This window comes from Diabrotica virgifera, chromosome 8 (genome assembly GCF_917563875.1).
Source record: "Diabrotica virgifera virgifera chromosome 8, PGI_DIABVI_V3a".
NCBI classification, from domain to species: Eukaryota; Metazoa; Arthropoda; class Insecta; order Coleoptera; family Chrysomelidae; genus Diabrotica; species Diabrotica virgifera.
The window spans coordinates 138,894,496-138,919,734 of record NC_065450.1 but is presented as its reverse complement, the minus strand read 5'-3'; the positions used below and the strand labels follow the sequence as shown (position 1 = coordinate 138,919,734).

General features: G+C 31.5%; 1 protein-coding gene and 1 long non-coding RNA gene across 2 annotated transcripts; one reads left to right on the top strand and one right to left on the bottom strand.

The window, feature by feature from the left end:
• Positions 1-320: 320 nt before the first annotated feature.
• LOC126889372 (uncharacterized) lies at positions 321-3,485 on the bottom strand. The gene is made up of 2 exons (XM_050657626.1): positions 3,418-3,485; positions 321-3,069 (listed from the first exon to the last, which is right to left on the bottom strand). Exon 2 carries the CDS (start codon positions 3,061-3,063, stop codon positions 391-393), a length of 2,673 nt encoding a protein of 890 aa, XP_050513583.1. The 5' UTR covers positions 3,064-3,069; positions 3,418-3,485; the 3' UTR covers positions 321-390.
• A 173-nt stretch (positions 3,486-3,658) lies between these two features.
• Positions 3,659-10,544, top strand: LOC126889373 (uncharacterized). Its single transcript, XR_007700009.1, has 2 exons — positions 3,659-8,932; positions 9,543-10,544. It is a non-coding gene; the product is annotated as an uncharacterized LOC126889373 (long non-coding RNA).
• The last annotated feature ends 14,695 nt before the right edge of the window (positions 10,545-25,239 follow it).

Below are 25,239 nucleotides of genomic sequence, written 5' to 3'. Positions count from 1 at the left end.
TAGGTTACCTCTGTTTTTTTTTGACATATCGATGCTTAAGATGTGATACCGCGTATCTGCAAAAACCCCTTTTTACAGGAGACGCAAAAAACGTTCTGTTGTGTGAGAATTAAATATTTTAATACTATTTTATATATTTTTCATCATCATATATAATTTCTTTTAATATTTTGTATATCATTTCTTTTAATATAATCTCATTAACAAAAAGCTGCAGATACGTAGAATCACTATTGTTTAATTGTTGGTTAGAGGAGGATTACGTGTAATCACTACCAAATGTAAATATTGCAATTTGTTATTTGTGTGGGAGAAAGAAATTTATTGACTTAAAATATTTATTTAAAAAATGCAGAAAACACAAAAATCAATAAAACAACAAATACGTTGTTAATTCTTCTGTTTACTCTCGTGAGGCAAGGTGTCGTAGAAACCATGGCAGTCTTTAGGAATTACACTTTTAAGTTGCTGTAAGTGATTATATTTTGTGTTGGTTATTTTGATAGGAGCGTTACGTAATGGTTTAAACTGGCCTAGTTGTGAAACATTGGTTTTTGCACTTCTAGGTTTTCTTGTAGGTAGATCTATAAACTCACCACAATAATCTAATTTTACTTGGATGATTCCATCAGGCGTATACTTGATGACTTTAATATCAGTTACGGTTGGATCGTTCACTTTTCGACCTGGTCTAATGGAAGGGTATACTAAAGTTTCGGAAAAATTTTTGATAAAGTCATAAGTGACCTCTTTTGTCTGGTATGGTGTTTGTTTCCTCGACTCCTTTGTGAGTCTGATATAATCACTTGGAAGATAAATAGACTTATATTTTACTGTCTTTTCTATTTGAGCGTGAACGGAATCGGCCTCCATTTGTGTGTGGCCACGCTCAAGATACTTTTGGTAGGTAATAACATTGTTTTCGACACTAAAAGATAGAAGCGCATTTGACAATGTAGCATTCCTATTCTGATAGGTGCAACCATCGCTCCAAATAATAATAGGAATATTTACAGGACAGAGGTCTAACAAGTAATCAGTGATACAAGTTGCAAAGGTATTGGCGGATAGGTCAGCTTCTGTTTCTCTAAACCAGTAGCATCTTACATGATGAGTATTAACATTAAATATGGTAAAGTTGTGACAGCAAAGTTTTGTTTTATAGTATAAAGCCGATGCATTTAACATGGGACATACTTTTACTGCCTGAAGATCTTGTGTTAGGACAATGCATTGTTTTACATGCCCTGCCTGTTTGTCGTTCTCCTTTTCTTGCCTTGCTTTTTCTTTGTTGTTAATGTGCTTCTTATAGACATTCTCATCTAGATTATTTGTTTCATAACTGCAGCATGTATCACAACGATCTTTTTTTGGTATGTGGAAGGAAATATGTTTTTCTTTTACTATTAAATCAAAAGTGTATCTTGAAACTGGTTTCAATTCCTTATTTTGTTCACGGCACATTCTGGAATATTCCTGGTATACTTTGCTCATATTGTCTCCAAAAATAGGCTCAATATATAATTTACTTGTAGATTTGCGACAATAGTGAGCAGGGAGTTTCGGAAGAGAATCTAAAAAATTACGCAATACATCTTTGGCGCTGTTACTGGACTTATTGCATTGAGTTTCTTTTTGGATCTCTGCTATTTTTCTCTTCTCTCTTCTTCTCTCATTATTTACCTCTGTTGCTGCTATCATTCCATGCTTTGTTTCTGATGTCAAACAGTTAAATACATAATGTTCTGTAAGAGCAAACGTTGACAAAAATAACTTTTTGCAAACAGTCAAAATCTTGCCATCTAATGTTTTAAGTGTGTAGGTTAATGTATTTTTCCTCCTTGATTCTTCAGTCTCTTTCTTTGTATTTCTGTTTTTTTCTTTTTTGCAAACCAGAGAAGCGATATAGATTTTTTTCTGGTCCCATGTGAGATTGTTCCAAAAGTTGTTGAAAAGTTCTTTTCGGTCCTCTTCATTTAAATCTTGACACTGCCTTACTGTGGATTTTTTACATACGGAGGATAAGCAGACTGGTCCCATTTGTTTTTCATTTCTAGGTGTTCCTCTTTTCGCTGTCTTTCCAATCCTTGTCCAGCCAATATATTTTTTTCCGTGTTGTCTTAGTCTTTTATTTTTAATATCGTGCCATTCGTTGATATCTGCTATTTTTTTTCGAGCTTTTTTATTTTCGTTGTTACCGTCATTATCGGCTCTTGCTACTGGTTCTTCCCCTTCTTGTTGTTTGCCTTCTTCCGAACTAGTTGAGTAATCTGACTTATTTTCGTTTTCTGGCAACCACGATTCATCAATCTGATCAGCAATTACAGACGATGAGCTCGACATCACTTCATTTAAAATACCTTCGTGGTTTAGTGCAACGTCATTTCTTAATTCTTCTAGATGTGTTTTGTCCCTGGAGAGCTCATTTGTCGAAATTTCATTGGAAACCGTTTCTAATATTGCTTCACAATCTAAATCTTCCCCTTCTTGTTGTTTGCCTTCTTCCGAACTAGTTGAGTAATCTGACTTATTTTCGTTTTCTGGCAACCACGATTCATCAATCTGATCAGCAATTACAGACGATGAGCTCGACATCACTTCATTTAAAATACCTTCGTGGTTTAGTGCAACGTCATTTCTTAATTCTTCTAGATGTGTTTTGTCCCTGGAGAGCTCATTTGTCGAAATTTCATTGGAAACCGTTTCTAATATTGCGTCACAATCTAAACGTTCATTGTCAATATTCCTTAGCCAGTTACTCACTTTTTCAAAATCAGATTCCTTTGGCAATCCATCAGTAACATTGTTTATGTCTGTCGAAAACGTTTCGTTTGTTACTGCAGACTCCCCCAATAAAAGCAGATTGGCTGCGGCAACCTCTTGTTCCAAAGATAATAATGTAGGTCCCAGCTCATCCGCATCGGTATTTTCCAATACTGTGGCTTCTTCATTGTTTGTTTTTATGGCACACTTAATGGTGTCCTTGATATTATTGTTTAAAACGTGAACTATTACGTCATTTCTTGCATTTGTTACCATTTGACGACCTCTAGAGGTACTCATTTTAATCTGGAACAAAACAGTAATCTAAAATATTTAATCGAATTATAATGAAATAAATTTAAAATAAACAGAAGTCTTTGGACAATAATTTACTATTTATAAAAAATATTATACTCGTATATTGCTTTAGTGATTTCAGGTATCTGAAGGTATACCTATTTATCAAAAAAGTGGTTACTGTGATATCGCGTATCTGTTTTCCTGTTCTAACGCCGAAGTTTATTGATTTATGATGCAAATAACAAAGGTTTTTAAATAATACCACAATTCGACAACATCTGTCTGCAACTTTGAACATATTTTATGATGCTTTTTGTTTCTTTATAAATAAATTATGGTTTTGTAAGTACATACCTTTATCAACACAATGTTACCACAGCACGTTACTATGTCAACTAATTCAGATACGCGCTGTCACATTAAAAGATATTCAGGTTACCTATACCAGATGTCACTACTAATCACGTTACTCATTCAAACTGTATAGGTCAAATTAGCGCTTTCACCACAATATGACAGAGTATTTTTTACATGCAATAAGCAATAAATCTCATTTTGTCAAAAATTGCAGATACGCGGTATCACATCTTAAGCATCGATATGTATTTGTATATTAGATTATTTGGTTCCCAAACTTTGTATCTACGGTAACTTCTTGTGCACAGGAATAAGCCTAGAGAAAATTAGGTTTTTAATACTTTATTATTGCTTTGATATTGGTTTATGTAATTCGGGTAAATTTATTTTGTAACATTACTTGCTTGTTTCCCAAATATTGTATTTATTCGCTTTATTTCGTTTGTTCGGTTACTTCGTCGTTACTTTATTTCATTGCATTTGCTCGGTTAATTTAGGTCATTTTGTCGGTATTTTTCTTAACTTCACTTCTATAACGTTTATTCATTTGTATATTTAATTTTGCTTTATTCAGTATTGTATTTTCTCTTAGTGAGGCTTGGGCCTATTTATTTGTATTATTTTCATCTTCGTCGGTTTCCTTTAGTTGTACGTAGCAGGCATACTATAACCATTTGGTAGAAGACTTATGTAATTTTGTCCCCTATATGTTAGTAAGAGGTACTTATATTTAAGTTTGTAACAGATAACATTATTGTTGTTATCTTTAAAATATATATATCTTCTTGTATAACTTATGTCATTTTAGAGTCACAGCATAATATGAACTTGCTTAACTCAGAGATTGTTAAAAATCTGGTAGTTATTTTTAATAAATATGTTTATTTATTTTGTATATCATTTATTTTTATTATTCCTTTATGTTCATTATTACAGGTTTGATATATTTAATATCTGACAGCAGTATAAGATACCTGGGAAAATGATCGAAGATCATTTTCATGGCGCCCATGATTAGTTAGTTTTATTTATTTTGTTCGTTTTTAGTCATTATTCATCTCCTTCCTTTTCAGTACCTTATTCTTATTTTATTATTTCATCTTCTAGTCATCATTACTATCTATATAGAGCTACTGTTCTTCGACAGGCATGCAAACGAGCCGTATCCATCCTTGAGTGTCAAGTTGCTCTCTTGCATCTATAGCTAGCCAACTCTATTCAGTTTGCCTCTGTCTCTTCCCACTTTACTTCTATCCCTTCTAATTCCCCCTTTCTTCAGTACTACTGCAAAGTAGTATTTTTTCCTATTGCGGCTTCTCAACGTAGAAGCCACTTCATCCTTTTCTTTACACATCCCACATTCTCTTCTTTTCAGCCACAACTACTTAGTTACCTTAGTTTTTTTTTTTCCTTACTTCTGTTGGAGTACCGATATCTTTCTTTTTACTTTCACTCCAACAGAAGTTTTCTTCTTTTTGTTACACTGGCTGCCCAATGCGTGGTGCCAACCGTTTTATGGTTCTAAGACAGTAGTTCTTTTAGTTCAATTTTCTTTTATTGGAATTTTCTGTTTTATTAACTTTTTGATATCTTTGTATATATGTTATTTCTGATTTATTTTTGTCTTTAATTTTTATTAATAATAAACAGGTAGACTTATACTGCTTCTTTTGGTTTTGGTTAGTTTATTTTTGATACCTCATCTTTAGCTTTAGTGGTACAGCTCATATCTTAGTTTGGATTTTGTATTTTTATTGGAAACTTATTTATGTATTTAGATTGAGTATACATAACTGACATTATGTTCTATTAGTTAAATTTTTATTCCTTCTACCAATGGTAGTACGTTTGCGCGTACAATTAATCGTTGAATATATGCATACATTTTTTTCTAGTGTGGTTATATTTTACACCTAACTAGAAATTATTTTCAGTATTTAGGTATTTTATTTACTTTATTGATTTGATTATTTATATATTTTGCTGGCATTTTGATTTGTTGGTGTGTCGCTAATATTTTCTCCATATGTATCTTTGTCTTACAAACTTTAGATTATATTTTATATTTGTTATTTTTGATATTTGGATTGTTTGGTAAGACAGGCACACACCACAAAGCAATATCAGTCCAGAACATTAGCTTCTATACATGATACGTTGAATTCGCATGGTTCGGATGATTACAGATGGTCATCCAAATTATTTTTCTTTAATTGGTAGTGTTAAACATTACAATGATAAATTGTATAGTTAAGTAGTTCCACTATCCATCTCATATTCCAGTTTTGTTAAATTTTGGTAATAATATTATATCAGTGTGGGTACCATAATATAATGCTTATATGAATCAGATACTTTAGGTTGAGATTCAAATATAAATTCTTTATTAGTTAGGAAACATTGATACTACTTTTCTATTAAGTTATAGAACAATCTTCAGAAGAAGATTACCTTAACAGTGTTGTTCAAGCTAATCTCTTCTTCTGTTTGTCTTTAGCTTAACTCAATCTTTAGTATGGTTAGAAATTTTAGTCTAATTTTTTTTTCCACCTGATAATGCAGGTACCTACATACATTGCTTGATTTCATCTTTGGCTTTGTTGTTGATGACTTTATTTATGAATTTATTACTTATTGGTTTAAATATTATGTAGTACTTTATGTATGAGTTTATTTTTTTTTTGGTATTATACATGATGCATTTTAATTATTAGTATGAGTCAATATTGTTGATTGCTGATCCTGTCAGTAGGATTACACAATTAATAATAACTTCACTTGTATTTTTGTTTAGTTTTGCACACCTAACCCCTAAGTTAGTAGGGTTGTTAACTTATTATGTATTTATATAGTTGGATAGGAAAGCTCATACAAGTACTCTTGTTTAATATGGATATTATGATGGAACTATGTTACACTACCATATCTCAGGTTATGTGTTATATTATTTTTGAATACCTATTTGATTACTTACTAATTTTTATTATTTTTTATATCTTGTCCTTGAATTTGCCATATTGGAAAGATGTGTTTTTTTTTAAATTTGTTATTGGGTTACTCTATTAACATTTGTCTCCAATATCTTAAATACTTTATAATAATTCAGACCCTTAGTTCCTATACAGTATGATTCTGGAATTAGTTTCGAATTTTGATGTAAGTATGTATGAATGCTTGAGTCTTTCATATTTCTGCTTATGAATAGTCTGTCAATGCTCTGATTTGTGAATGCGTGGGTTCGAAGTTGTTGCTCAGCAACTGATCACTGCTGTTTGACTGGCTTCGTAATTTATGTCTTTCATGGCAGAGTAGGCAGACGTTTTACCATTATAATATTTCTTGTTAGGAAATGACGGTCGCATGTCCTAACCATTCTTCTGTAATTAGTCCAAGTATTCCAGTTTTTTTTTACAATTTAATAGGGAAGTATTTAGTTCATACTAGGTCTTTTACTTCATAGTATGTTTGTACTTTGATAGTTGATGGATAAACATGGATAAATATCTTGCGCACTTGTTTATAAATCAATGCTTACGCCATCCCTATACGCAGTAGGTTTGTTAAGTCAGTATTTGGAGTGTTTAGACAAATGAGTTGTTCATCAGAGTATATTCCCACTTCTTTCCTTAGGCATTAGTTTTGTTATTTAGATTTTTGAACATTTCCTGAATAATTCCACGTATGTGAGAGCGCATGAATCTGCAGTTTTAATTAAAATTGGTTGCCCGTTCTCGTCAATTTTTTTTCCTATCACCTATCACATATTTTTTTTTCCTATCACTTATCATAGTGTCATAAAACTTATGAGTTCATCATTTATTCTGTTTTCTTTCTTACTTATTCTTATATTAGTACCTTATCTGTGTCTGGTTATTCTCATACATCTGTTGTAGCAACATGCTATAGTTCGCGAATACCAGCATGAATTAAGTTATGTATTTTCTAGAATACTTTAGTCAATACACTTTAGGTATTTATCTTACCTTTGATTTAGTTTGGTTACATCTCTGTTACTTAGTCTGTTAATAATTTTTTTTCTGACTTATTTTGGATTACTTAGTTCAGATAGGTTCATATTACCGGATGAGGGTGTATGTAGACCTAATTTATTTATTTTGTTCAGTATTAGTTACCATTGGATCCAATAATTTAGTTTATTTAGTATTAGTAAGAATTGGTCCATAAATTTGCCTGATCGTTCTTCTTTGGATATACTCCTATATAAATCTGGTGTCCATTGATAGTCCGATTCTGGATAAGTGTCCGATTCTTCATTTATTTTGTGTATTTAGTTGGATAGGTTCGTATTACCGGATGTGGGTGTACGTAGACCTGATCTGTTATGTGGTTTAGTATTGGTGTGAATTGGTCCATAAATTTGCCTGGTCGTTCTTCTTTGGATATGCCTTTTATGAATCTGGTGTCCACTGATAGTTCGACTTTGGATTAAGTGTCCGATTCCACATTTATTTTGGTTATTGAGTTTTGGATTCCTTTGGTATGTTTATTATTGGTATTATTTGACATTAGTGAGAATTGTTCCATAAATCTTCCTGATTGTTCTTCTCTGGATATACTATTATGAATCTGGTGTCCATTGTTAGTTCAGTTTTGGATAAAGTGTTCAATTCTTTACCTATTTTAGTTACTGATTTTTTTTATTCACTTTGGTACATTTACTTTTGATATGGTTCGAATTGGCTCACACCTTTTCCTGGTTGTTCCGTTCTTGGATATACCCTTTATAAATCTGATGTCCATGGATAGTTCAATTTTGGTTTTAGTGCCCAATTCGACACTCAGTTATTATTATGAACTTAAGTACAATATTTAGTTTTGTTTTGACTTTTGAGCAATATATGTTAATATTTGGTAGCAGAGAGTAACATAGTAACATTTTAGTATGAGTTTGAGTCATGTATTGATTTATTTTTCCTTGACCATTAGTTTATATTTAGAAGTAATCTTGCGAATCAACGTGGATTGTTAGACTATTGTAAATTTAGTTGTTAATATTTTGAAGTTTAAAAAAAAAAAATTTTTTTTTGGTTAAAAAAAAATTTTTTTCCCGAGTAGGAGGGGATTGTAACGGTCCACCCGTTATATTATCATTTTTAGCGCTGTAATTATTTTTAAAAAAATAATTATTTTCTCTTGACCTCCCATTTAAATTCTTTAATTTATCGTAAAGGACTTCTCATGTGACGTCACACTGTACGGAACATAGTTGTTGAACCGTTCCTTGTCGTTTAATTCGTGTTCCGTGAGAGTTTGACGTTTTCCTCGCTGACTGTGGGAGGAATGAGAGGCACTTGGCCGGTGGCTGCGAGGTTGACAGGTTGGTGTTGGTGGTTAGTACCGTAAATGGCGGTTAATTTCTTCGAAATTAATTTTTATTTCAACTAAGTTTGGAAGTATAGGAAAAAGTTACCACCACTTGTTTCCTGGAGTACGGGTTTCCTGGAGTAAGGATGGGAGTACCATCAGTGGAAGAGGAATAAAAAATTAACGGGTAAATCGTTTTTTCTACTAATGTTTTTTAGTTAACCTTGAATATATGAAATAGTTGGTTCATTGTTAAATGTTCTTAGCCAGTCCCTTAGGTGAAGGATGTAGATTATTTCGATCTTTATATTATCTTTATATCGATCTTTATATTAATGGGGTTTTTGGTTTTACATAACCAAACATTTTTGAAGTCCTCAAATTAATATTGGAAATAATTACCATTTCTCTGTACGTTTTAAACCGATTGAACATCCAATATATCTATAAATTTTCATTTCCAATATATCTATAAATTGTCATGTAACTATCTTTGTCTGGTTCAATACCATTTCATTAAGGTATATAAAATGTATGTAGATGGCTATTACTATCTTAATCTCATGTTATTTCAGATAAGTCATATTTTATATTCCTATTTCAAATGCAATGCCATTATTTGTTCATGTTTTCAAACTCAAAATAGTTCAAGGTTACCTGAGATTAGTTTTTGTTCCATTTTTAATGGTTGTTTTTTTATGTTATTGCTTCTAAAAAGTTTTCCTCGATTATTTCTTCTTCTCTTTACTTTTGTTTACCGGTTTATATGAGAAATCAAACGAAGTATATGTTTTTAGCCATTTGGAAGAAAACTAACCCTCATGTGATGTCGTACCCACCTTGACTACCTAGGGAAGCCACCTTGACCTTATTGCAGCTACCGCCAAGTCAAACTGGGAGTATGTTTTGGGAACAAGCTTTTTGGGGGACATTCCAGCTCCTTTTCGTCCTGCCACCTGGGCCTACGGGGGGGGCATGGAGGTGCATCATAGTGATGCTCATTTTCTAGGATGCAACCGCAACCTCGTTTGGGAACATTTAGTGAGGAGTTTTAGTAACTATTGGTTTTTTTTTATATTTCAGACTATCTGTTAAATACACTATGTTTTTTTTCCAGATTTAGGTTACCTCTGTTTTTTTTTGACATATGTATTTGTATATTAGATTATTTGGTTCCCAAACTTTGTATCTACGGTAACTTCTTGTGCACAGGAATAAGCCTAGAGAAAATTAGGTTTTTAATACTTTATTATTGCTTTGATATTGGTTTATGTAATTCGGGTAAATTTATTTTGTAACATTACTTGCTTGTTTCCCAAATATTGTATTTATTCGCTTTATTTCGTTTGTTCGGTTACTTCGTCGTTACTTTATTTCATTGCATTTGCTCGGTTAATTTAGGTCATTTTGTCGGTATTTTTCTTAACTTCACTTCTATAACGTTTATTCATTTGTATATTTAATTTTGCTTTATTCAGTATTGTATTTTCTCTTAGTGAGGCTTGGGCCTATTTATTTGTATTATTTTCATCTTCGTCGGTTTCCTTTAGTTGTACGTAGCAGGCGTACTATAACCATTTGGTAGAAGACTTATGTAATTTTGTCCCCTATATGTTAGTAAGAGGTACTTATATTTAAGTTTGTAACAGATAACATTATTGTTGTTATCTTTAAAATATATATATCTTCTTGTATAACTTATGTCATTTTAGAGTCACAGCATAATATGAACTTGCTTAACTCAGAGATTGTTAAAAATCTGGTAGTTATTTTTAATAAATATGTTTATTTATTTTGTATATCATTTATTTTTATTATTCCTTTATGTTCATTATTACAGGTTTGATATATTTAATATCTGACAGCAGTATAAGATACCTGGGAAAATGATCGAAGATCATTTTCATGGCGCCCATGATTAGTTAGTTTTATTTATTTTGTTCGTTTTTAGTCATTATTCATCTCCTTCCTTTTCAGTACCTTATTCTTATTTTATTATTTCATCTTCTAGTCATCATTACTATCTATATAGAGCTACTGTTCTTCGACAGGCATGCAAACGAGCCGTATCCATCCTTGAGTGTCAAGTTGCTCTCTTGCATCTATAGCTAGCCAACTCTATTCAGTTTGCCTCTGTCTCTTCCCACTTTACTTCTATCCCTTCTAATTCCCCCTTTCTTCAGTACTACTGCAAAGTAGTATTTTTTCCTATTGCGGCTTCTCAACGTAGAAGCCACTTCATCCTTTTCTTTACACATCCCACATTCTCTTCTTTTCAGCCACAACTACTTAGTTACCTTAGTTTTTTTTTTTCCTTACTTCTGTTGGAGTACCGATATCTTTCTTTTTACTTTCACTCCAACAGAAGTTTTCTTCTTTTTGTTACACAGGAGAACTTTCACCTTATTCTTCTCAAAAATAGGACGTAAGAACCGTATTAGATCTTTACCTTGTTGGCCTTTAGAAGGACATGTATAAGCAAACCTAGAAAAGTGATCTACTAAAAGATGAAGATAACGTTTAGGTGAGTGGTTTCCTGCAAACCCACCAATAGTGTCTAGAGATATTATTTCATATGGTTCATTAGCTGGCCCTAACTGTGATAAACGACCAATGCCTCGGATTATTCTTGATTTGTTTTTCTTGCAAATATCACATTCCCAAGTAGCAATTTTTCGACGCATTGGTTGTCAGTACAAACAAATGCACTGTCTACAACGTTACCCGAGAGCATTTTCAGTTGTTTCGGCCAACGTCCCCTACCCCGACTGACATTACGATGTTACAACCTGTAGTTATACGGGCAACTAATTTATTACCATTTTGACAACTACATATCACACTTCAGTTTTTTCAACAATCGCAACGACTTAAAAATGTTATAATGCTAAACTAATTATTATATATTTTATTTTGACGGAAATTTTCGATTTATTTAACAACCTGTTTATTTGTTTTTTTAATAGCTGGTTTCCATTCCATTGTTTTATCAGTAGATTTGAGATTTGATAACCAAAACCATCTTTGTATCTGCTTTGGTAGACAGGGTTGCCAGGTCAGTTTTAACTCTTTCAGTAGTTTTGTTTTCACAAAATCAGTAGATTCTTTTTAGGCCATGTAAATATACAGTAATACAGTGATATGCACATCCGTCCTAAATGTCCCAAGAGCAATTCCACAAAATTGGAAACCTAATTATTCCAAACCACCAACTGGTAATTATCATTTTTTAGCTAAAATCTACTAAATCAAAAACTAAAATATACTTAAGTATTTTTGGGATATATTTGGGATTTTTTATAACAAACACAACAGCTAACTTAAGGGGATAGGCGCAAAATGTCGTCTGTTAAAATGTTCAATGTATTTTAAATGTTTTCGTTTTTTTTTGCGAATCCTTAGGGCCGGTTGTTCGAACGCTAATCAAAAATGATCATTATCAAATATTTAATTACTGTCACAACTGTCAATGTCAACTTTGATTGGGTTGCTGAAAACATAATTATTGATTACAATTATGAAATTAGTTTCAATCAATCAATTATGTTAACAATTGTTATGTTAATTAATTAACTAATTTCATAATTATAATCAATTATGTTTTCAGCAACCCAACCAAAGTTGACATTGACAGTTGGTGACAGTAATTAAATATTTGATAGTGATCATTGCTGATTAGCGTTCGAACAACCGGCCCTTAGAAAACTAATAAGTATTTTTGAAAAATTTAAACGCACAAAGAAAGATTACGTTATTACCGAGGACCGAAAGTCCCTGAAAACTTCTATAATGTTTATTTTAATACGTTACAGGGGTGAAAAAAAGAAAAAATTTAGTGACTTTTAATTCCAAATATCTCGTTCAAAAGAAACGTTTTGGTTTTTCTAAATAATGCAGTCTTTCATTCTGCGTGTAAATTTTTCAAAAATACTTATTATAGTTTCCTCATGATTCGAAAAAATGGATCAAATTCTGTTGAAATATACCAAAAATCTACTAAAAAATATTGCCTACTAGAATTTTTTAAAAAATATCAAAATTCTACCAAAAAAGTAGAAATCTACTAAATGTGGCAACGCTGTTAATGAGAATGATACACTTTTGACACTGGTCACATGACCTCTGTCACCCAATAAGAGGGTGCGTTCTAAAGTGGTTTTGATAGTCGGCGCGGCCGGGTTTGGTTGGCGATTGGACTTCTAAGTTGTCTTATCCGTCTAAGGTTGGTAATTAGGTATTTTTTTAGTAATATTGGTAATATTGTTTAATGCGCCATTTTGGTTTTACTTGAGATTTTTGGGATGTAAAGAAAATGAAAACACAGAATATAAAAAATGCAGACATTTTCTGATAACTTTAAAAGCACCATCAATACATTAAATTTATACAGAACATCTTTAACATACATTTTGACTTTTATATTAAAATGTGATTTTTTAAATTTGCTTATTTTTTGTCAAAAATGTCATAAAAAAGCAGCGCGTGTGTTTTTTAAAGGTGAAATATCCATATTTGACGGTAATCTGAGATGCGTTTATAAATTTCACATCAGGTAATAAGTCCTTTATGTATTTATATCATATTAATTTAAATACCCAATACGATGTCAAAACAGTTTACTTTTTGGTTTTCGCATTCACCATACAGGTGTTAAAAATATAGGTAAAAAACATAACTAGTCTGACTCCTTGAGCAACCATTGCACGCGCAGGTGCTTTTTATAGTCGCTTCAGTTTTTTTTTCTTTGGAGTTGTATGACTACGGGCCCTTTAAGGCTCATTCGCCGATTCACCAATTTTGCTCATTTATTTTACAATATCTTTTCCTATACCTATCTACTTAACATTTTTTATCCTACTTATTCTACATACTTTATAAGGAATGACCACTGGTCAGTGGAAATACCACATCAGGCAAAACACAGGTTTACTTATATAATAAGTTTTAATTTCGATCTTTACTTTAGTTAGTTTATAATTTGATTTTTATATTTTTAATATGTTCTATAAATAATTGCATTAATTCTGTATTATTAATTTGTGATAATATATATGTTAAATTTATTGGGTGTGTTATATTTTTACAACTGTATAATTTACTTATTAACATATTTATATTTATTTGTATTAGAGAGCAATTTAAAATCTTATGTTCAGCATCACCTATTTCTCCACATTGACAATATGGATTGTCTCTTAAATGAATTTTATGTAGATATGTTGGAATCAATGCATGGTTAAATCTTAAACGGCATATTTGTCTCAATTTCTTTATAGTACATACCTTTTTTAATTTCCTCAAATTCTTTGCTCCAGATTATTTTATATATATTAGTGCTAATATTTTTAATTTCTTCAGGTGTACATTTGTAGTAAATATATGTCCCTTCTTTTAGAGCTTGCTTAGCTAAGGAATCCACGAGTTCATTACCCATAATTCCGCTGTGTCCTTTGACCCACAATAACCGTATTTTTTTTAAAATCTGTATTTAATTTGTTAATATTTTTGATTATTTCCAAAATAATATAATTTACTCTGGAAGTTATCTTCAGGTGCTTTATTTTTGACAAAGCGCTTTTACTGTCACTTATTATAACAATTTCTGAATTTGTGATAATATGTTGACAATACTTCAAGGCTTCTAGTATACCTATTAACTCCGCCGAATATATGTTTGTGTTTATATTTAATTTTACCATTTTTTTATACTTAACTTGTGGATCATATATTGCACAGGCTGTTCCCTCCTTGTTTTTTGATGCGTCGGTGTAAATTTGATATGAATTTGGTACTAATTCTTTTATATCTGTTTCAAACATTAGATTTCTTATTTGATTTGGATATTTCGAATAATCTCGAAGGAAATTTATATCTATTTTCATCGTTTCTTCGAATTTATAGGTATAGCTTAGGTTTATTGATGTAGTGTGAATATTTTCCTTGTACTTAGCCAATTGTCTATAGCATTCTGCAATACAAGGTGATTTCTTTTTTTGCCAGTATTAATTCATTAAATCTTGCATTGACAATCGATGAATTTTTTCAATTATATATTATATTGGATTCTTTATGAAGTAATTTAATTAAAAATTGACTGCCTAGTTTGCATCTTCTTATTGTCATAGGCATTTCAGAACACTCTATAAATAAATTATTTATTGGAGTAGACTTTAGAGCGCCTAAACACAGTCTTAAACATTTGTTCACAACGACTTCAATTTTTTGTAGATAACAGTTGGCTGCGTCCGCATAAAATACTGATCCATAATCTATTATTGCTCTTATATAAGCTCTATAAATCAAAAGAGAAATATTGGGATCTGCTCCCCATGTGGAATGTGAAACTGCTCGTAAGGTATTTACTCCTTTTTCTGTTTTCCTAATTATATTTTCTATTTGTTCTTTCCATAGAAATTTTTGATCCAAAATGACACCGAGGTGTTTTACAGATTTTTGTACCGGAAAATTTATATTATTTAATTTTATTTCTACTGGGACATTTTTCCTTTGTCTAGTAAATATAGAGGCTTGAGTTTTATCTTTAGATAATGCAAGTCCATTTTTAAATGCCCAGTTACTAATTGTTATGTAGTTATCATTGATATTTTTGATCCCTTGATTAATTTCAGTTTGATCTTGATAAATTACCACATCGTCTGCAAATTGTATAATTTTTGAAAATTTTGCTGTTTTTTCTAAATCATGTGTATATAATAAGGTACAATACTGGACTTAATATGCCTCCTTGTGGTAACCTATCTCTAGCAATTTGAGGTCCTAACAGGTTATTGTTAATGTTTAGGAATATTTTTCTGTTGGAATACATCTTAATTATTTTTTATTAAAACTTTCCGGAAGACCAATTAGTGACATTTTGTTATATAGAATACTAAGATTGACATTATCGTATGCTCCTTCTATGTCCATAAATAAAGCTGTAACAGACTTATTTTCAGTAAAACTAAGATTAATATCTGTTACTAGATGACCTATGTTTTCTGTGGTAGAATATCCTCTTCTAAATCCGAATTGTGAAGCCGGTATTTTTTCATTAGATTCTAACCATTTCTCCAATCTCCACTTTAACATTCTTTCAAATGTTTTACTAATACAAGATCCTAACGAGATTCCTCGATATGATTCTTGCATTTCTGGATTTTTGTATGGTTTTAGAAAGGGTAAAACTATAAACTCTCTCCAACTTGATGGATAACATTCGGTATTCCATATTTTATTGTAAATTGCCAGTAGCATATTCTTAGCCTCTTCTCCCAATTTACTTATCATGATATATTGAACATCATCAAGTCCTGGAGCTGTGTTTTTGTTTATTTTTATACTCGCTTCTAATTCATTCATAGTAAATGATTTTACTAAATAATGTTCTTCTACATTAGTCGAATATATGATATTTTGAGCAGGACCTGGTTGACAAATTTTATTAAAAAAATTTGCTATCCAATCTCCTTCCATAACTGAACTTATGGGTGGTTTATAGACATTATTTAATATTCGTATTTGACTCCAAATGGTTTTAATATTTGTGTTTCTATTTAAAGAGACACAAAATTCTCTCCATGCTTTTCTTTTACTTTGTTTTATTATTTTTTTAGTAATAGCTGTGCATTTGTTGTAGTTAATGTAATTTTCAATTGTTCCTTGTTTTTTATACTGTTTAAGTGCTAATTGTTGTTGCTTTATTGCCCTACTACACTCTGGATTCCACCAATTCTTATTAAATTTTGCGTGAAACGATTTTTTCTTCTCTGGAACAGTAATTTTAATACATTTTTTAAATTCTTCAATAAAGGTATGGTAGTCATTATTATTTTTATTAATTTCAGCATATTGTTCCATAAGAGAAGAAAAAAGCGTCCAATCTGCATTCTCTATATTCCATTTTTTTCTAGTATAATTAATATTATTAACGTTATAATTCAAATTTATCTTCATTAAAATTACATAATGATTTGAACCTAATGTCGTATCATCCGCGTCCCAGTCAAATAAATGAGCAACATCGGCTGTAGAAATAGTAATATCTATTGCTGACTTATTAATACTTCCCGGTCTAGACACAATAGTTTCTTTACCAATATTTAAATATATTAAATTACATTCATCAATGGCCTCTAATAAGTTTTTCCCCAAATGATTCGTAGTACTACAACCCCAAGCAACGTTATGACAATTAAAATCACCACCTACCAAAAATGGTTTTTTCAAACTACCAAAAAAATTTTTCCAATCATTCTGTGAAATACTTAATCCAGGTTTAACATATATTGAGTATAAGTTTATTGTTTTTCCTGAAGGTAATCGGACAGCTATGCTAATAGTCATTACATTATTAATTTTATGATATAATGGAGTTGGAGAAACAGCCAAACTGCTTTTAAGCAGCAAGGCCACTCCTCCATATCCATCATGTCTGTCTTCTCTATATATATTATATCCTGAAAAATGAATATTCATATTTCTTTTAAACCAAGTTTCCGATAAAAAACAAATAGAAATATTTTTATCAAAAAGATACCTTTCTAAAGAACCTTTATTTGCTAAAACAGACCTACCGTTCCATTGCAACATATTAATATTAGCCATTAGTGTTATTTATTACTTTCTCTATATTATTTTTTAAAGCTGCTAATGTTTCTATGTCCATAGTATAACTTAATTGATATAATTTAGTTTTTATAAAATCTAATATATTTTCACAAAAATTTTTACTGTAAATTATCACTATTGTGATAATCAGATATATTATGGTAGTTTGAAAAAACCGGTTGTGACTGTACATTGGGATTACGTAATATTTGTTTATGTTGCTCCATTGTTGCCATATCTTTGGTATTTGAACTAATACTTCCAGTCCTCTTCCGTTTTGCTATTGTATAATAACTCGAGGTAGTTGCTGGATTGTTTTTAACCACTGTAGAAAAGTTTTTTTGTATTTGACGTTGGCTTCATAGTAAGATAGTTTTTCTGAGTTCATTATATTTTTAATATCTTTTTGCTTTTCCCTTTCTGGACAACGTGCCGTCATATCTGTTGCCATATGATTATCGCTACAAAGTGCACATTTTATATCTTTTTTGTCGGTACAATTATTACTCTCATGTTCTTCACTACAATATTTGCATCTATCTTTTCCTCTACACTGGGAACTTACATGTCCAAATCTCAAACATTTCAAACACTGAACTAATCTGGGGATATATGCTTCGACTTCATATACCATTTTTTCTATAATTACCTGCTGAGGTATCGTTTGACCCTTAAGAGGAAACAGTAGCGATCAACAGGTAGCGAAAACGCGTTCCAAGATTGCGGCTGTAATTTTGAATATTTTTTCGAGATATTTGGCACACGTATTCGTAATATAATAAAGAATGGCGGTACAGAGCCCAATTTGAAAAATATATTAATATGTGGAAATTACTCTGTAATTAAATACAATATTAAAAAAACGAGCCTGTACCGCCATTATGAAGAACAAAAAATACACTTTCTTCAAATAAACTTTTTAATCCGATGCCTAGATTTTGTGTCATTTTGGAACTACTAAATTTTTTTATTTCATTAGCAGTTCAAAAATGACACAAAATCTAGGCATCGGATAAAAAAGTTTATTTGAAGAAAGTGTACTTTTTTATTCTTCTTAATGGCGGTACAGGCTCGTTTTTTTAATATTGTATTTAATTACAGAGTAATTTACACATACTAATATATTTTTCAAATTGGGCTCTGTACCGCCATTCTTTATTATATTACGAATATGTGTGCCAAATATCTCGAAAAAATATTCAAAATTACAGCCGCAATCTTGGAACGCGTTTTGGCTACCTGTTGATCGCTACTGTATCACCTTAAAAGATACTATTATGGTAGATGTAGGGATATACTCTATACAGGGTGTCCCGGAAAATAGTGCGTTCCTTTAAGGTATGGAGAGAATACACAATTTGGAACAAAAAAGTCCTATACCATTTTTTTCTAAAGTTAGCCGTTTCCAAAAAAAAGTTAACATTGTTTTCCATATACCTGTATTTTAATGTTTGGAAATTTTAATAAACTGGCAACATCGAACGCACTACGGAATAATAACATAATAAAAACTCGTTTGTGATTGTGATTAACAGTATTTAAAATAATCCAACCTAATAGTAGGTAATACTTATGTATTTACGATTTGTTTACTAAAATTATTTTCTTTTGAAATGTATTGAAATACCTATTGCATAATTTTAAACGAATTACACATCTTTTAACATAAAAACACGTCTTTTAACTAAACTAGTATTATGTATTTAGTAAGGTTTAAATGGGTTGAATGCTGAGTACTGCTGAGGGCTTTAACTGAATTACATAGTTTTAATAGTTTACAGTGGAACTTAAATACACCAGATAATGTCTCAGTAATTTGTTTACTTGTGAACTGAAATAACTAAGTTGTACTTACTTGAAAATAATTATTATACCGAATAGATGTTTCAAGTAACCTTTCACAAACACCATTCATAGGTAATAACATAATAGGTAATACACTCACTATTCGAAAACATTTTCGCATTGACACTAAACACTAAACAGGATTCTTTAAAACTATCTGTTTACTATGTATCTTAGTATCTTCTATCTATTTACATGGGACTGTCTATGCTTAAATTTGCGTACCGCACATAGTTGTCAGATTTAAATTTACATACCAAAATACATTTTAATTTTTTGGTCAAACGGTTGCATTTAGAAAAAAATGTTATAAGAGTTTTTTGTTCTACATGGTGCCTTCTACCTATACCTTCAAGGAACGCACTATTTTCCGGGACACCCTGTATTTCCATCTGAATTCTTAACTCTTCTATTAATTCTTTTTACATTAACTACCTCAAATTTATATTCATATCTAGGTTGAATTATATTAATTAATTCTTTCTCATCCAGGTCTTTATCAACTAACTTAATTACTCCCCTTTTTTGTATAAGGAATGTTGGTAAGTATACATTATACTCCTTTGCTGCTAACTTTTCGGAAATTATTAATTTATTTGCACTTTCAAAATAATTAAGTTCAACTTTTACTTTATTCCTACCAATTACTGTTATTAATGTAATATTATTTTGTACCTCCGGCACTGTATTTAATATTATTCTGGCTGTCCCGATTTGGTGCAATTTCCAAAATTACCGTTTTTATTTTCGATATATACGTAAAAAGGTCCGTTATCATTATTTGTGTACAGATTTTTTATGACCTTATCATTTTCATTTGTTGACATCATAGAATTTTTTCCCCTGTCAGGTGGTTCTGGCGGAATATTGACTTGCATTTTAGTTTTATCAGCTATTATTTGATTATTATACCGTAAGGAGTAACGCCCACCTCTACAGTTCCAAAATGTTTACTCCTATCTCTAGCCAAATGTTTTTATTTGACAGTTGTTAAATATTATAGGTTGTCAGTTTTTAATATAATTTAATTTTCAAAATTTTTTACTTACAGCCTCTTCCGCTTGTAATTTTTGATTCTTATTTTCACTTTATACAATAATTTTACACTAATATCACACTTTAAGTTCAAAAGGCAGTTCATGCAAAACTAAAATTGAAATATAACACTGAGCCACTTTCAAACGTCTGTACTAATTAGTAGTCGCTTCAGTTGTCTTATGCAACGGTTACGAAACGATATGTTGCTTAAACAGGAGGTTGCCTAGGCAACGTCAAGACAACTCAAAAATCGTCCACCAAATCAGTGCAGAATAGGGTCGTCTTTTAGGCAATAACAACGTTGTAAGAAAACGTTGCCACGCAGTAGACAACGTTGTCGCGTCGACAAATTGCTACTTGGGTTGGTTGCAAAATTCTGCTATAACTGTATCCATATGTTTAAAATAATAAAAAGGTCGTATTTTTGCTATCATATGACCAGTTCCAATGTGGCCGTAGTGGGAATGAATCTTTTTTACCAATTGTAAATCAAAGTTCTTAGATATAAAAATGCGTTCTTTGTTTCTTAGTTTTTTATAAAGTAGTTCGCCTTTTTTAACTGTACGATTGTCTAAATATAGCTCAGTGCTATTATTTTGTTGATCTTCTTTTATGTCTTCGATGGTTATCAAGTTAACCACTTGTAGCATGTCCTTAGTATTCTCAAAAGATTCCAAAACAGGAATTCTCGAAAGAGCATCAGCTTCTTGGTTCGTTTTGCCTGGAGAATATGTAATGATAAAATCGTATTGAGAGAGATAGTACACTAGGTCTCCAAGTTCTTCATCGGTTCGTGCTTTTATTTTCAGATTTTCTAATGGCTTATGATCTGTGATTACCTGAAACTTTAGACCTATTAACCAGTGCTGCCAACAACGTAGTGCTTCTCTTATTGCGAGATACTCCAAATAAACTGCTTTTGTCTTTGCTTGTGATGGCGAGAATTTCTTTGAAAAATATGCCACTGGGTGCAACTCACCATTTTCTTGTAACTGTTTCGAAACTGCTCCAACTCCTAAAGCACTAGCATCTGTAAATACATAAGTTTTTTTCTCTGGGTCAAAAATTGACAAGATGGGACTCTGACATAGTAGACGAAGCAACGAAGCACTAAAAAGCTCAAAACCATGGAACTTTTTGCATTCGATTAGAGAGAGTGTCAGGCAACTTTGTGAACTAAATTCATCTAGGGCAAAAATTTTTGTGCATAAGAAAATGCATTTTAAAAGTGCATCTCGAAGAGGTGAAAATGAAAAATTTAGAACTTGGGAAATATTGAAGGAAATGAGTTGAATTTTTATACTCGGGGGTTTTGGGTATCGCTGAGCACGAATTTCATATCGGCGATGGTCTCCAAGGTACCTGGTGCCCAGGGTGGAACTCGTCGCCTAGAGTTTTATGTTATAATTATTAAAAATCAGTCAATATCCATTAGTCGGGGGGTTTTGGGGTCGCCGGCCACGAATTTAATGTTGGCGATGGCATCCAAGATACCTGGTGCCCAGGGTGGAACTCGTCGCCTAGAGTTTTTAGTTATAATTATCCAAAATCAGCCAAAAACTATTACCCTATGGGTTTTGGGAGTCGCTGAGTACGAATTTCATGTCGGCCATGGTCTCTAAGGTACCTGGTGCCCAGTGTGGAACTCGTCGCCTGGAGTTTTATGTTATGCTAATTAAAAATCAGTCAATGTCCATTACACGGCGGTTTTTGGAGTCGCTGACCACGAATTTAATGTCGGCGGTGGTCTCCAAGATACCTAGTGCCTAAAGTGGAACTCGTCGCCAGGAGTCTTTAGTTATAATTATTCAAAATTAGTCAAAAACTATTACCCTGGTGGTTTTGAGGGTAACTGAGTACGAATTTCATGTCGGCGATGGTGCCCAAGTTACCTGGTGCCAAGGGTTGGAACTCGTTGTCTAGCGTTTTATGTTATAACCTTAGACCATAAAAACTGATAGACACGCCTTGTACCGAACCGTTGAAGCAAAGACCTTCCGCTAAAGTGACGTCGCATTACGGCAAGAACTTGTTTGGATTCTTAGCAAAGCACTAATAAAATTACCCAATTTTAGATTAATTATAGTATAACTTTTGTAATATAAGTAGTTTTGTAGTATAACTTAATATTTTGTAAAATATATGGAAGAAAAATCATTTAGCAAAGTAATTAATAAATATTTTTGACTTAAAGTAATTTTGTAAAAATAAATGTTTTATTTGAAATTATATCGTTGGTATATCTCTTCTTGTTTGATAATCAAAAATAAATTTAAAGGAGAGTAATTTTCTTTTGGGTGTTAGTTTCACGTTAGGTGAAAAAATATGTAGGAAATCTATTAATTAATGACCACAAAACAAAATAGCTTTTGTTAACTTACTTCTAACTCTTATTACATTATTTAGTTTTTCACCTTCGTGGTACAATCTGATGTATCAATAATGCGAACAAATTATCTTTATTCGATTAAACAAATGGTTTGTTTCAAAATCATGATCAAACATGTTATTTGTATTCGCTAAACACAGAACCATGCACGTTTAAGATCAATTTTGTCAATAATTTAGAATCGTTCAATTTTTTTGAATTGTACCTACATAATTCTAATTTCGCTTTCAGCAATTTTGCAAATATGAATGACGTCTTTAGAAGGTTGAATTAAAAAATTTTTTGATATGCTATAATTTTTGTGTCTTATGAATGGACATTGTAAATTATCACATTCAATTGCACACAAACATATGTCACAATGTAATGTTCTCTTAACTTTCTTAACTACAAACCGAGCGATATAGTCAACAACATCACAAACATAAGATGACTCTTTTTGAAAAACTTAAATTATTTGCAGTATAATCATGGTTACTAGTTATTATTTCCCTATTATTTTCATCAGTTCTAGAGTTGTCAATGAGTTGATGATCAACAGTTTTCATTTTTACAGTATTTGTTGTGCTCATTGCTAAAATTCTGGAAGGTGCCTGTTCTATACAATTAGCCTGGGTAGATCCTGTAACACGTGTGTGCATTAAGAGTCTTTTATATGCATCTTCAAATTTTTTTGCCGTTGGGTTGTTGTTGTAACCTCCATGACTCCTATAATAGAACTAAAGAAAACTTCTAAGTGATACTGAGAAAGTTTATAGGCCGAAAGATACTTCAGACCTCCATCCATATGATCCTTCACGTAATTTTTCCAAATTCGCATTCGCATCATACCAATAAAACCCGTTTATTTTTGGCTTAGATGCAGTGGTTCACCATTGTTGGAATATTTGAGTGAATTAAGATACTTTATAAATTATTCAATTTTTTGACAAATCGCTTGTTTATTATGCTGCTGTAAACTGGATTTTAGTTGTTTTCCCCTTTTTTTGTGTCGCTGCGTACAATTAAATGCTCTACAAGATAACACCATAATTAAAAAATTAGTGTATTGGAAAAATTTTAAATTGGAACACTTTAAAAAGTTTACAACACCTATAAACACTTCTAATCTCTAAAGTTTTCTGCCGTAAACTGACGTCACGCACAGCTGTGTGAATCGTTTTATGTTGGCTTCACTCTTCGAGACGAGAGAATAGCATTACGGCGTGTCTATCAGTTTTTATGGTCTAAGGTTATAACCATTTAAAATCAGTCAATAACCACTACTCGGTGGGTTTTTGGAGGCGCTAAACACAATTTAATGTTGGCGGTGGTCTCCAAGGTACCTGGTTCCCAGGGTGCAACTCGTCGCCTTTAGTTTTATGTCATAATTATTCAAAATCAGTGAAAAACCATAAATCTGGGTGTTTTGGGGGTCGCTTAGTACGAATTTCATGTCGGCGATGGTCTCTAAGTTACCTGGTGCCCAGGGTGAAACTCGTCGCCTGGAGTTTTATGTTGTAACCATTCAAAACCAGTCAATAACCAATACTCGGGGGTTTTTGGGGTCTCTGAGTACGAATTTCATGTCGGCGATGGTCTCCAAAGTACCTGGTGCCTAGGGTGGAACTCGTCGCCTGCAGTTTTATGTTACATATATTCATTCAGAATCAGTCAATATCCATTACTTCGGTGTTTTGGGGGGGCGCTAAATATATTTTTCATTAATAATTTTTCTTAAAAACTTTTATATTATATCCTAAAAAAATACCTATTTAAAAATTATTTTAGAATTTTGTCGCTTTTAAAGCAGTTGGCGTTAAATTTTGACACTAATGACTTTTATGAAATTTTGACATAATTGGCATTTCCAGGGTAATTAAGTTATATCAGCGATTTTTTGTGTTTTCTGCGGTATTATTTTAATTTTTAGATTTCTAGTCTGCTTTTATATAAAAAAACAGTGGTTTTTAGAACTCTTTAGCGACGTATTAGTATAATATAATGTTAATGGATTAACGTCGAAGGCCGATATGATCAACCAAAAAAGAAGATGTATATGGTGATTTTTCTATTGACCTTCTTGGGTGTGAATCTGTCTTTTTATTTTACTGCTCCTGGTTTAAAAACAAAGCATAGTATATATGTGAATACCTCCAAGCTACACTTTTATGTACTTAGTTCTGTTCTGTTAAAAATGTTTAATTAATTATAAAAAAAAAACATCTAAAAAGTGATACCGTATTTAAAGCAAAGTAAGTTTTTAATGTTGGTGTTTTGAAAAAGTCATATATTTTATACTTATTAGTTTTGTTAATTACCGAGTAAATAATAATATTATAATATCAAGCTATTTAAGATTGGTATTAAAGGAATATTCATTATCTACAGTCTATAGCTGCGCTGTATTATAATTTTAGTTTTCGAAATTGCGGAAGAGAGAAATTTGTGTAACTTCATATAAGTAAATATATTTTTTTATTTTATTTTACTTTTTTATTAAGTTTTTCATTATATTATACAAATAAATTGATTATGAATACGTGCACTAACATTTAATTTAACACGTATTTTTTAGATTATTTTATACCCACCTTGAAGACCATCGCCAACATGAAATTGATGCCCAACGACCC